General features: G+C 43.7%; 1 protein-coding gene across 18 annotated transcripts in view; it reads right to left on the bottom strand.

The window, feature by feature from the left end:
- LIMCH1 (LIM and calponin homology domains 1) overlaps positions 1-13,430 on the bottom strand; it is a 219,256-nt gene that overhangs the window by 40,339 nt on the left and 165,487 nt on the right. For 3 of the 18 annotated variants that reach the window (XM_083754795.1, XM_083754793.1, XM_083754809.1), the window contains exons 10-15: positions 12,368-12,652; positions 9,966-10,217; positions 8,208-8,555; positions 4,616-4,894; positions 1,242-1,505; positions 50-85 (exon numbers count right to left, since the gene is read on the bottom strand). In XM_083754795.1, the coding sequence (XP_083610921.1) occupies positions 50-85; positions 1,242-1,505; positions 4,616-4,894; positions 8,208-8,555; positions 9,966-10,217; positions 12,368-12,652 (1,464 nt within the window). Of the gene's footprint in view, positions 1-49; positions 86-1,241; positions 1,506-3,235; positions 3,569-4,615; positions 4,895-8,207; positions 8,556-9,965; positions 10,218-12,367; positions 12,653-13,430 lie in introns of all 18 variants that reach the window. The other 15 variants (XM_083754808.1, XM_083754807.1, XM_083754805.1 and 12 more) reach the window with 9 other exon arrangements.

Here is a 13,430-nt window from a genome sequence, read left to right on the forward strand (position 1 = left end):
CATGCAGTTTAAGTTGTTAAAGCAACCCACTGAGCACACAACAACTTACTCTGCGTCATCAGACACAGGAGTTCTGGAGCCGAATCTATAAAACCAAATATAAAATTAGAGAGGCTTTGTGGGGGGTGGAGATATAAATTGCATTGAGAGGAAAGAAGGGGGGTAGAAGAGGAAAACCACATCAAGCAAGGAGATGTTTATTTGAAACCAGTCTTCTCCATCAGTCCAGAGTGTGGAATGAACACTACATTTTCAAAGCATCGCATGTGAGATCACGCTTTAATCCTTCACACAACAACTAAAAAAACCCCAAACCAAACAATTTTTTTAAAAAAATGCTTTTAAAATTTGGAACACCCTGTTAGGAAAAACCACACTGTGAAACCAAGGCTGGGAAGTGATTCCTCATAAAAGCAGATATAAGGAGTATATTTCGTTTTATGAGATGAGCCACACATGCAGTTACATGTTGCACCATGCATAATCAATATCCATTGAAAAGACATTTCAATATGCATAGTATGCGGGACCTGAGATGCATTCCGCAAGGGGGGGGGGGACCCAGATAACGCCATTGGATCCTGCAAGTGAATACGTTTCTACGTCCATCCTGAAAGTTTATGCAACTCATTAGCAATGATTGAGTTTCATTTGGCACAGTCATATTTACATCCAGAAAAATCATAGCCATATACATGGATTGGAAGCCCTCCAAAGAATCTACCCTGTTCTCCCAAACCAGCACCTTCCCCTTCATTCCTATAGAAGAAGAAGAGGAGTTTGGATTTGATATCCCGCCTTTCACTCCCTTTAAGGAGTCTCAAAGCGGCTAACAATCTCCTTTTCCCTTCCTCCCCCACAACAAACACTCTGTGAGGTGAGTGGGGCTGAGAGACTTCAAGGAAGTGTGACTGGCCCAAGGTCACCCAGCAGCTGCATGTGGAGGAGCGGAGACGCGAACCTGCTTCCCCAGATTACGAGTCTCGCTCTTGACCACTACACCACACTGGCACTAGCCCATTTTGTAGAGATTTCTTAGAATTTCTGGGAAAGAAACCAAAAAACGCACCACTGGAAAGCACTTTATTAGTTTCAAAAAGGCACACTTCCCAAGTACATTATGGTTAATCCGCAATTAAAATATTCAACGCAAGAGCAAAACAGGCTTGTTTCCAGCAGGCGCACACCAACACACTACAGACGGCTTTAGGGTGCAATTTCTTGACCACAAGGTAGCTCACGTTTGTGCATGTCTGTCCTTCAGAGACGTAACTCCTTGGCTGTTTCTTTCAATAAGCTGCATCTCCGAAGAATCTCCTGGCTGGAGTGGCTTGAAGTCCAGCAAATCCTTATGGGGAGCAGAAGAGGCGCCATCTTGCCTTACACCAGAGACTCTGTCTTTCCCATCATCCAGTTTGTGCTCAGGTTGCGCTGAAAGCTTTTGAGGGCTTTCTGCACAAAGCTTTGGTTGTTTTCCGGGTACTGCCGAGTCCGTCACGGTAATGCTAAAAACGTTAATTTCTGATTTAGCTTGTAGCGAGACACCCTGTATGTACCCAACATGCACTCTGACATAGAAACTAACAGATGAGATTATGACACAAACCATGCATGGCTATGGCACAGGCAAATGCAATTTTCGGCGACAGTAGTTCTGTGCCTCTCTATCCTGGCGGGGGGGGGGGGGACAGCATGTCTGGTTTCACCCAAAGGCAGCAATGAACTGGGTTTTTTTTTTGCAGCAGAGCTACCCAACACCATTAACTGCACTCTGGCTTCACTGAAACCAATAAACCTTTCTGATATTGGGGAAATTCTCAGCACCTATGTGGCACAATATCATGTCCCCTTCACGTGCCACCCCAAGGAGGACTCTGATTTGGATGAAGCACAGGTCTCCTCACTTACAAGGGGAACTCTCAGCACCCCATTTCACACTGCCTCAGCCTGAGGAGGTGGGTCTCCCATCTTCCTCAGACTCTGAGTAGCTTCTCCCACACCACAGACATGCGGGAACTATGGGCCCTTCAGAACACCACAGGAAGAATAGCCAATGCAGTTCTGCGGTACCCAAAGATGGAAGCAAGAGGGACCAGAGGTTTTGAACCCTGAGTTTGGGTTCAAAATTTCGCTCGGCTGTAAAGGTCACTGGGTGACTCTGTCAGGAAATCTCAGCCTGCACAGCATGTCTGAACAAGAAGCTCTTCGTTTAACATGGGGGGGTTGTTGTAACGACCAAATGGGGAATGCTACACGCTGCTTATTTGTCAACAGGCAACAGCCTAAGCTACCTGACACACTTGTATTTCAGAGTCTATAAAGAGGGCTCACTCAGAAATCTTTTTCCTCACACCTTGGTGTGTCCCCCCCCCCCCCATGATCTGGAAGTTTTGACCAAATTTACTTGGCATGAGTGTGATGGCAATACCTGGCCTCCTCAAAAACGTCTCAAAAATATTTTTCCCCCTACAAAAGAGGTTACCTTTTCCCATTCTCAGGGCACTTGATAACTTCTTTAGAATTTTGCTGGTGGTCATGGATGCTTGGTGTGTGTGTGTGTTTCCCATTAAACATTCTCCAGTTTTCTGCAGCCTCCCTGGCTGCCTACACTTCGGAATCTAAAAAAGCGCTATGAGAGGAGATATACCTCATGAGGTACCTCTCTGAGCTTTAATTGAAGTCAGGAAAGCTGGCTCATGAGTGCCTGAGTTTGGTCCCCTCACTGTTTCTGTATTCATGCATGTGTTTTATTTAAAGACATTTACAGCTGAACATTTAAATGAGTCAACTTTCCATACTGCAGTAGTCCCTGTCCTCCTTAACTGACTACGCCCAGAATTTGGTGCTGGGGAACCAGTGGCTTGCAGGGTCCCCTGTGCTGTTTAACATCTACATGAAACCACTGAGGGGTTTGGGCTGTGTGTTAACTCCCATCGCCCTCAGCCAGCATGGGGGATGCTGGGAGTTGTAGTCCAATGACATTTGGAAGGCCTCATCTCTGGCCTCTGTATTCAAGTCATTCATAGTCTAAAGGAAAAAAGAGCCGACTTTGGTTAACCTTCCCTGCCTAATGTCACTTAGAAATTCTTACTCGGCAGCCAAGTGAAAGACTACTGACAAACTCAGTGCATCAAAAGGAGACATACAGCTGCAGAACTGAAAAAGCAGGCCCTTTCCCCATGTGAAAATTAGAGACTGAATTAAAAAAAAAAAGACTGCAGAATAGCTTTCTGACCTCTTGACTTTCTGTTCAGTCTTTACAAGATCCTTAGTTGCTTCCCCACCATTCTGCTGTTTCGAGAAAGGAACTGGAAGGAACTGACTAACACTTGCTCCAGTCTGCTTCGGAAAATCTCTGGTTCTTCTCACCATCATGTCATCTTTCCCTGGATTCCTGAATCCCGCTTTGCCTCCTGCTGCATTAGTTCTGTGCTCATCTTGGTCTTTAGACTTCTCAAAGCCATCTTCGCATGTGGCAACAGAGCTTAGGGATACAGGGGAAGGTGTTCCCAAACAGTGTCGCGTTGCACAAGTCAACGGGGAACTTCTGCTAAGGCAATCGTGGGCACTGTTATTCAGGAGACAACAAATGACCGAGGAGGAAAGCTTGCCTGCGCATTAATTGCACACAACACTCTGCTGGGAAATAGCCTTTGAGGGAACTGTGACAAGGCTAAAGCTAAGCTGATCTCCACTTGGACAGTGTGCCTGGATGAGAGCCTGTCTAGGAACTCCTTCCAGGAAACCCAAAATAAGTGACGGAAAGAAATGCGGGTAATACCCTGATGTTGGATTATGGAAATAATTCATTCATACACACACACACACACACACACACACACTCCCCTTCACATAAAAATTATAAAGGGTGGGATGCAATATACCACAATAAGTCTCTCATTCCATCTATACAAGGATATCTCCATGTGCAACAAAACATTCTCCCCTTCTCCTCCCTCACGTACCACCTTAATCTGTTCTGGGAGTTTTCCCAACTCCCCAGAAAAAAATTGAGGTGGGGGGGGAGTCCTGTTCTGCAAGTAGAAAACATGGTGTTTACAGGACACAGTGGTTGAATACTGCCCATAGAACCAAAACTAGATCCAGAAACTAGAATCCAGAAATAAAATAAAAACTTACATACAAAAGTAGCAGCCAGCACTAACAATAATGATAAGAATAGCAATAGTCACACAGCTGGACAAAAACTGCAGAAATCCTCCAGGCAGTCTTCAACAACTGGGTTTTGTTTTACATTGGTTTTTAAATGTCACCAATGAAGATTTCACAACAGTTAGGCAGCCTATCCCTTTATTATATTGTGTTTATAATTATATCCACGAAGCTTTATGTAATATCCCAAAACAACTAAAATCAAAACCTTGCAGCACTGTAAACCTTTCTTCTCTCACGTCTCTTTTTAAACTAATCATGCTTATTTTCTTCTTCTGTTAAAAGACAGCAACTAGCTGGTTTTTGTTGACAGGTATTAATTAGAATGTGTCTTTTTTTCCTTCTCTTTCTTGTCAAGAAGCAGAATAATATAATGCACAGTTAGCATTTCATGCAAGACAGGCATTAAGTAGCTAATAACAACCGGTTTCCCATTTCTGACCTTTCTGCTTTCTGCAGAGTCTTCCGTTCTTTTCCTTGCTGTTTCAAGGGACGATAACTGACTACTGAAATGGGAGGACAAGATGGGCGAACGGGGCTAGTAGATTTCTGAAAAGTTCCAAATCTTCTAGCCAGCATATCATCCCTCTCAATGTCTGGGAAGCTGCCATCCATCTCCTCCTCGCTGCTCTCCTGCCACTCGCTCAAACTGCTTGGCGCTTGCTTCTGAGAATCAGCACAAGCATCCGAGAGAGATGAATTACATGCATCCATAACTTCACTGACAATACAAGACGGAGATTAGGAGAGAGAAAGGGAGAAAGGTAATGAGAACCACATGGAAGAGCTGAGAAGAGACCTTCCCTTATTCATCTTATCTTTAAAAGCGAACATCTGAGTTTCTTGCTAGTAATATCAAGCAAGGAATTCTTGCAACGACAATGGGCTGATTAGATAAAAGAAAGCCAAATAAGTGAAAATTATTGGCTGCGCAGAAAATTGGGGTGGGGGGGGGAGAGAGAAATGCACCACCGAAACAAATGTGCAATCCTCTTTTAACATGGACACATAAAAATATACCGGGGGGGACGGACGACTTTTACTAGATGCCCCAAAGAAGTAAACTCTGTAATGTGCTGCCAGAAACAAAGCAAAAGCTAAGGCTACTGCTTCAGATGGTGGACCAAACATTTGAGAAGCCTTGATCAGTAAGGGCCCCTCCAAGACTGGTATTTTTGGGGCAGGTGAGTTCTGTGCAATGTCATTGACACAATAATAGTGCATTAGTGGTGGATTTATAGTGATTCGTCCACACTTAACTTACTCTGCCAAACCTTTATTGGGCATTGCAAGTATAAAAAAGGTAAAGGACCCCTGACAGTTAAGTCCAGTTGTGAACGACTCTGGGGTTGCGGCGCTCATCTTGCTTTACTGGCTAAGAGAGTTGGCGTTTGTCCGCACACAGCTTCCGGGTCATGTGGCCAGCATGACTAAGCCGCTTCTGGCGAACCAGAGCAGCGCACAGAAACACCATTTACCCTCCTGCCGGAGCGGTACCTATTTATATACTTGCACTTTGATGTGCTTTCAAACTGCTAGGTTGGCAGGAGCTGGGACCGAGCAACAGGAGCTTACCCTGTCGCAGGGATTTGAACCACCAACCTTGTGATCGGCAAACCCTAGGCTCAGTGGTTTAGACCACAGTGCCACCCGCGTCCCCATTGCAAGTATAGGCCATCATAAAACCTATATAAAAAAATTAAATATATACAAAATATGTAATGATGAGGATTTTCATTGGAATTTCTTCCTGCTAAATAGTACCATTCACCACTCTAAGAAATACTGTTGACAAAAACTCAGTTACCTCTGGGTTAATGTCAGGCCGATAGAATCTGATATTTTCATTGTGCTGTGATGTTAAATTACCCAAAAAAGGGGATATAGCATGTGTTTGCGTAGCTGGTTGTACAATGGACAGTAGAAAAGAATATGTTCTACAGTTTCCGGCACATTCAGAGAACACCCACCATATCTATCTTTTTCTGGGGGTGTTTGAATATCTGAAAACTTACTAGATTTCAGTAGGATGGTACAGGACACGCACTGACTGGAAGCAAGGTTCCATCTACTCCAAAAATTTGGCAGTAATGAAAGCGGAATCGCATATAACTTGCCCTGATAACACCAGGCGCACAAATCGTCATGAATGAAGGACTAAATAAGATGTCTGGAGAGGGCCTAAGTCAACCTGTGGCTGACCCTTACTGAAGAGAATGCACTAGCACCAGCAAACTCCAGGAAGGATGGTCACCCTCTCTTTGGCTTGCCTTGCCATTCTTCCTTGCACAATGCAGCTTAGGGCAGATTCACACAGCAGAGGCCGACACTAAGTGCTTCATTAGAATCAGGAAGTAGTATCCGGGAAATAGGGAAGGGGCGCAGTGGGGTTTCCTTGGGCCACACCACTTGCAAACACATGCATTGCTTGGTCCACAGCAGAGGTGGGTGCATGAACCAAATAATAATAATAATAATAATAATAATAATAATAATAATAATAATAATAATTATTATTATTATTATTATTATTATTATTATTATTATTATTATAAATTTATTCCCTGCCCATCTGGCTGGGTTTCCCCACATATGGCTTGTGGGGATCTAGCATGCCATATGAGTGCAGAGGATCCCTCAATCAGGCATACACTGAGGAACCCATCCTGAGTTAACAGGACAGGCGGGAAATCCAGGCAACTCTTCCTAACAATAAGATATATTTATTTACAGCAGAACCTCGGTTTTTGAACGAAATCCGTTCCAAGGGATTTCAGTGTAACTTCAGTGGGGGAAAGTGGAAAAACATCACAGGAAGCCGTTCGACTTCCAAGGCACATTTGAAAACGGAAACAATTACTTCCGGGTTTTCGGTGTCTCCCCACCCGCCAGCCAATAATCTTCTCTTCACCGTGGCTTCCCATTGCCACTCCAATGGATTGAGCCGTTCTCTTAATAGGCCTCCAGACAGTAGTACTGTACGAGGTTGTATTCAAGTAAGTCCTAGGCAGGGTTAACCCACTGAAATTAATGAACCTAAGTTAGTTACGTCTAATAATCTCAATGGGTTTAATCCAAAGAGAACTAGCACTGAATACCACCCATGGGATAACAGATGCTGAGAGGTTTGACGGGAAATGGGGGGAAAGATTGCTCATGCATGCACACACCTGTCGCAAAAACAGAACTAGTTAGTTGTTAGAAGCTAACAAATTGCCCATCAAATTCCTCTTGTGCCTGGCTGTTAAACAGCAGGCATTATCTGAACGGGAGATTCTTGCAGAGGTAGGGGCAGCTGTACATATGGAACTTCTGGGTTCGTGCTTACATACATGAGTGCTCTCTCTCTAAATCCTATCCTAGCTAGGGCTGGGCGATAGATCGATATATCATCCCAAACCGGTTTGAAGTCTATATCATGATACCAGTTTCATAGTTTTTGACCTCGCAATCTATTTTGAATCATGATATGTGTTTGTGTGTGCAATCCAAAAATCACGATGCAGGGGAAAACCATGATGCCAGCCAGTGGCTCTACATAAAGGTAAAGGTCCAGTCGTGGCCGACTCTGGGGTTGCGGCGCTCATCTCGCTTTATTGGCCGAGGGAGCCGGCGTACAGCTTCCAGGTCATGTGGCCAGCATGACTAAGCCGCTTCTGGCGAACCAGAGCAGTGCATGGAAACGCCGTTTACCTTCCCGCCGGAGTGGTACCTATTTATCTACTTGCACTTTGACCTGCTTTTGAACTGCTAGGTTGGCAGGAGCAGGGACCAAGCAATGGGAGCTCACCCTGTCGCGCAGATTCGAACTGCCGACCTTCTGATCAGCAAGTCCTAGGCTCTGTGGTTTAACCCACAGCGTCACCCAGGTCCCTACACCCGTGGCTCTACATAGCTCCCTCCTTATTTCAGATATCATGATATATTGGCATATTGCAATGTTTAGCTGTTGATGTAGCGTGATGTTGCAAACCAGGTATCGCCCAGCCCCAATCCTAGCCATTGTGCCTTTCATGGAGATACAAACTAAATACCTGGGATTAGCATGCGGCCTGTGGACATCGTCAGGATGACCAAGAGAGTTGGCATGGCTCACAGAGAGCAAGGATGAGGTTTCAGCTGTGGTCCCAAGAGCCCCTGCTCTTTCCCTATTGGCTGCCTCTTCCATGTCATCTTTAGGCGCAGCCCTAGCAATTGAAAGCTTCTCCCAAGCATGAAGATCAATTTCTGTCACTGGCCCAAAGTGCACAAACCTCTGCTTGGGGCCGTTGGCTTTCTCGGACATTCCCACTTTGCGGCTTGCAAAACGGTTTCGACCGGCAGCTTCCACTGCCGTTTCAGAGGTCAGAAATGAACCTGGGGTGTTCGTGAGCTCCTCGTCGCTAACGACAAAGATGTAAGCAAAAAATAAAATAAAAAGGCATATAAAAAGGCAGCTACAAGACTGAGGGAAAACCAAGAAACCAAACTTTTAAGGAGGAGGAGGAGAAGGAAAATCACTCAATGCAAGAAATTGGGGTGTTGTGAGAAGAGACTCTGGCACCCCCCTTTTTATCAAACCAAGGAACATGGAGAAAAATGATTCTGACCAAGAGTGAAAACAACATTTAAAAATGTAAACAGCACAACAGGACCAAAGCCAAACTGTATCCAGAAAATTATATGAACTTATCAAAGGACAAAAGTGGCTTGGTTCCAAGTGATGGCATAATGTCTCTTGGAAATCTGAGCAGTACATTCGCAAATAGCTATGACGGCAGTTTTTTCTTGCTTTGTAAACTTTTTGCTAGATTGTGCCCACAGCCCTTCCACTAAACCAGATAGAGAGCTATCGTCTAGCCATGATTGATTCAGACATATTCCCATGTAACCCTGAGCAGAGCTAGCAAGGCTTGTTGCCACAGCTGCTTCCTGCATGGGAGTGCCAAGAAAAGAGGGAAGCCCTGCGAGTGGAAACTTGACAAACACTAAGGGAAAGAAAAGTGTTTCATTTCAAGCCTAGACTCTTAAAGATTATGATAAGGGTTATTCTTGGTTCCTGCACAGATGTGAACATGAGACTTGTGCACGGAGCCCCTAAGATGGCCCATGATGCTATTCTTAGCTATGTTGGGGATGGACAGGCAACACTCCCCTTGGTGGCTTGGGAAGGTTCAGCACCCCACTAACCCCAAGGAAACACCAAAGACCACACATACAGATAAGGGGTGGGTGGAATCTCTCAATTTTTTTGGTTTCTCTCACTTTTTTATTTTTCCGGTCTTATGTTCAGTTCTCCAGATTTGTCTGCAATTCCTTTTAAGCGCTCATGAAAATTCATCAGCATTCAACGCAACTTTCTGTTAATATACGCGTTCTTGTAAAGCAATTTCCCCTAATCAATTGCATTTTTTACGTTATTATCACCAGTATATGCATTTTTTAAATGCACATTTTACCCTAGCATATGCATTTTTGTACACATTACTTGGGTGGAGAACTAACTGCACGGCAAAATTAGGAGAAGTGTGAATTTGGAAGGAAGGATGTGCTTCGGTTCACATGATGTTTCAAGAAGTGTGAATTAGACAGATTCTCCCCATTCCTACACAAAGATGACTGACAGAAAGACATCAGTTATTATTGACTAGACCTTACTGTGTACCCTGGTAAATAATATGCAGATATTATGCATATGTCTTAATTGCTGGCCTTTGGTATTCCTGAGTGCCATGATTCGAGTTACAAATATTCCAGGAGCAATATGAATCTTTATTCTCTCTCTCCTTCTCTCTCTTTCTATGGAAACATACCTGGAATTCCCTGAAACTTTCAGTCGGTCCCAGGTGTCTTGATCTGCTTGTGTTATAGTAGCTCTCACAAAATATGGCAAATCTAGTTGGGAGGGGCTAGCCTGAGTTTTTCGCTTAGCCAGGTCATCTCTTTGAACATCTGGAAATTTAGATTGGCCTTTCTCCTTAGAGTCGTCCTTCTGTGACTGCGGGAATGGTTTGTCTTCGCATATCACCATCGGCCTCGCTGAAGTCACACCCATCTTCTGTCCACTAATTTAATGCACATTCCAGAATCAGCAGGACAAAGAATACTTTTGAAGGACCAGACAGTGACAAGCAGCAAGCTCAATAGCAGGAACGGCCCAAGCTAGTTTGCTGCCTGAGGCAAAGGATGAGATGGTGCATTCCCCATTCTGGGCACAAAATCTGACTAGATTGGTAGATGTATCTTACTTCAGCACTGGTGATGGGACAGAGTCCTCCACCTCACCCTTAGGGCAGCAAGGAAGTTTAGGGGCTGCACAGCAGACCCTTTTCTAGCCACTTTCCGCCCTTCAGAATTTGCTGCCTGAGGCAGCTGCCTCACTCTGTCTCATGCAAGGGCTGGCCCTGCCAAATCAAAATATTGAGTAGAAGTGGGCAACGGAGGAGAGAAAGATATTGGAGGAAGCAATCATCTATTGCTTCAATTTCAGCTAATGGCTGGTATGCCCCATTGAGAGACAATACCCCCGTTTTTACATAGTTATTGTCTACCAGTGCTAGCAGCAAGATTTTGGAAGCTCTTTGGCATGGCGCCGTCAGTGGGCCTCCTTAACCTGGAAGAGACAGGGGTGCAAAAGTAGAGTGCTCACATGCTACGTCTGACCTTCTAGAGTGCTTCAAGCAAAGCAGGAATGGTGGCAACATTGGGACAGAAAGCTCAGGTCTTGCCAAATGCCACCTCTTTGGCCAGGCCTGATTTCTACAGACAAACGACAGATTATGGGCAAAGACAAGCAACCCCATTGATGCATTTTTGAAACAATATTTAATTTATTAACAATCTCTCATTTTGACAGTTACGATGACGTCTACTTCCTATGCCGCAATGAATTCAAGTTTTGTCTCCCAATATAGCAAATCTTGGGGATTTTCTTTTACTGCTAAACATTCCCAAGCTCGGCATCCAAGGATTTGGACACGTTCTTCAGATGCCATTCCAAGACATTAGTCACCAGTTAGACGCTGGGACTGTAAATGTTGGTATTTATATTGTCGCCACAAAGGCAACACTTTTTATATGGCTAAAAGCAGCAGGAGCTCACAGTTCTTACAAAAGACTTTCTGCACTCTCCAAGAAAGCTATACCCAGTTAAAAATATTGCATGCAGATATTTCTCAAAGCATAAAGAATAAATCGCTTATGCTCCCTAAAAATGTCACTGTTCATGCCTTTTACTATAATGCATATTATTACCTACACCAGCAATGAGCAAAATGGAGACCAGTCTGGCTATGCAGTAAAAACATTTTGCTCAACATCCACTCGTGTGTTGCATCACCCACACCCAGCCCACAATTATGCCTGGAGCTCAATATAGCTATTGTAAAAAGAGAGAGAGAAAGGGCTTTGCAGGAATTCCCCACAAGGGGTTGACCAAAGTGAACAAGACCTGTTTTTGCAGCTTCTTCATTAACAGAAATAAACGTGTCCCAAGCCATTATGCAGAAAAGAAACTGACAACTTGGTGTAACACAACTTGGAAAGACAAACAACCCTTAGAGCCAAGCTAGATAATGTGTCAAGAGTCAAGAGTTTTCTCTTCCAAGATCCCTGCAACTACCACTTTAACAGAGCTGCAACTGGAATTTATCTGTTTTCACCATATATTTATATATGCTGCAAGCAAGCAAGCAAGCAAACAAACAAACAAACAAACAAACAAATGGTTCCTTTCCCACCTGGGTGGGAGGAATTGCGGGGTCAAGCAGGAGGAAAGTGATGTTGAATGAAAAAAAGCATTGAACAGCCATTCTCCCTCCCATTTCTGATTTCAGTTTCTGATGCTACTTTTTAGATTAAAAAAAAGTAGAATCTTGGGAGGGAATCCCAGAGTCTCCTGTGTATTACATCCTTTTCTTAAGTCTTGTGGAAGATTCTACCCTTAACTAAGAGACTAGGAGAACAGTGGCTGTCAAACCAACCAACTTATATTCTACACTTGCTGTTCCCAGTCCAAATTTAACTGACCCAGACACTCCTCCCCTTTCCTACAACTTTTAAGAGAGCAGCCAGAGAAATTTTGCAGAGCTTTGAATCCCCCCACCTCCCCTGTGAACCCACTGAAAAATGGGAAGCTTACACTGAAGTGCCAACACCATTGCCTGGCAAAAAAATTCCCAAATTAAATAATACAGAAACAAGTAGAATAGCACACCTTGAACATTCCTGCTTTTTCTTTTGTTTCTTCCCTTCTTCCACTTTACCTCGATCTTTGTTTGCATAAGATCCAAGTAGATACTGGTTAAATGGCAACGTAAGTTTGGGCTGATTTAGTCTTGCTCTGCGTATAGCAAAATCATCCTTCTCTAGGTCAGGAATCCTGTCATCTCGTTCGTCTTCAGACCCAGAATCATTTCGCTGATAGCTCAGCATAAAGGGGTTCTCTTTGCGAAGGATGATGTCTGGAGTAAGCTCATCCATTTCGCACATGTGCAATTGACTGATCCATAGCAAAGTTAAATGGGAAATCCAGATGAGAAATAAAAAAAGACAACACGACTCTCCATATTTCTTTAAAAAAGGCAAACAAAATATGCTGGACGTGCCGTTAGTTCAGAGGAAGCGTTCATAATTTAAGACTCCATGCTGCAAAACCCAGAATTCCATGCATGCACAGTTAGTGACAATGGATCTTTATTTCCTGCTTTAATTATTTGTGGAACGAACATGAGCACAACAAGAATTGCTCATTTCACCATTTAAAAGAGGCACTGTTATTCTCAAAAACACTTCAAACACTTCTTTTTTCCTCTAATCAAAAACTATCAGTACAGCTTCTGGCCACGTACTTAACAGAAAGACACTCTCTAGATTCTTACTTTTCCTTCTAGCACTTATAATCTCTTAAAATGAATTTCTTTTTTTTTACATTAATAGCAGAAGTCCCCACCCGCCCCCTCTGTTGAAGGTTTTGGGTTATGGTCCCATTGACGAACATCAGAGAACAGGACTGTAGTCACTGATATTCATCTATTAACCTTGAGGTGGGAAAATAAAAAAGTTCATTAAAGAAAAGATGCAGAATATAACTGGTGCCCTTTCTTCCCACCCCTGAAACACCCTGAAACTATGGAACTTCTCTTATAAAAAAAAGATTTAAAAATGCCTCTTTTATAATATGGCTATCCCAGCCTCTGAAGAACCATGAACAGTATCATCAACCAAGACTAATGTTGTCTACCAGAGGCCCCAAGAGGCAATATTGTCCCAATTCAAAC

This window comes from Podarcis gaigeae (assembly GCF_964106915.1).
Source record: "Podarcis gaigeae genome assembly, chromosome: 9".
Lineage (NCBI taxonomy): Eukaryota > Metazoa > Chordata > Lepidosauria > Squamata > Lacertidae > Podarcis > Podarcis gaigeae.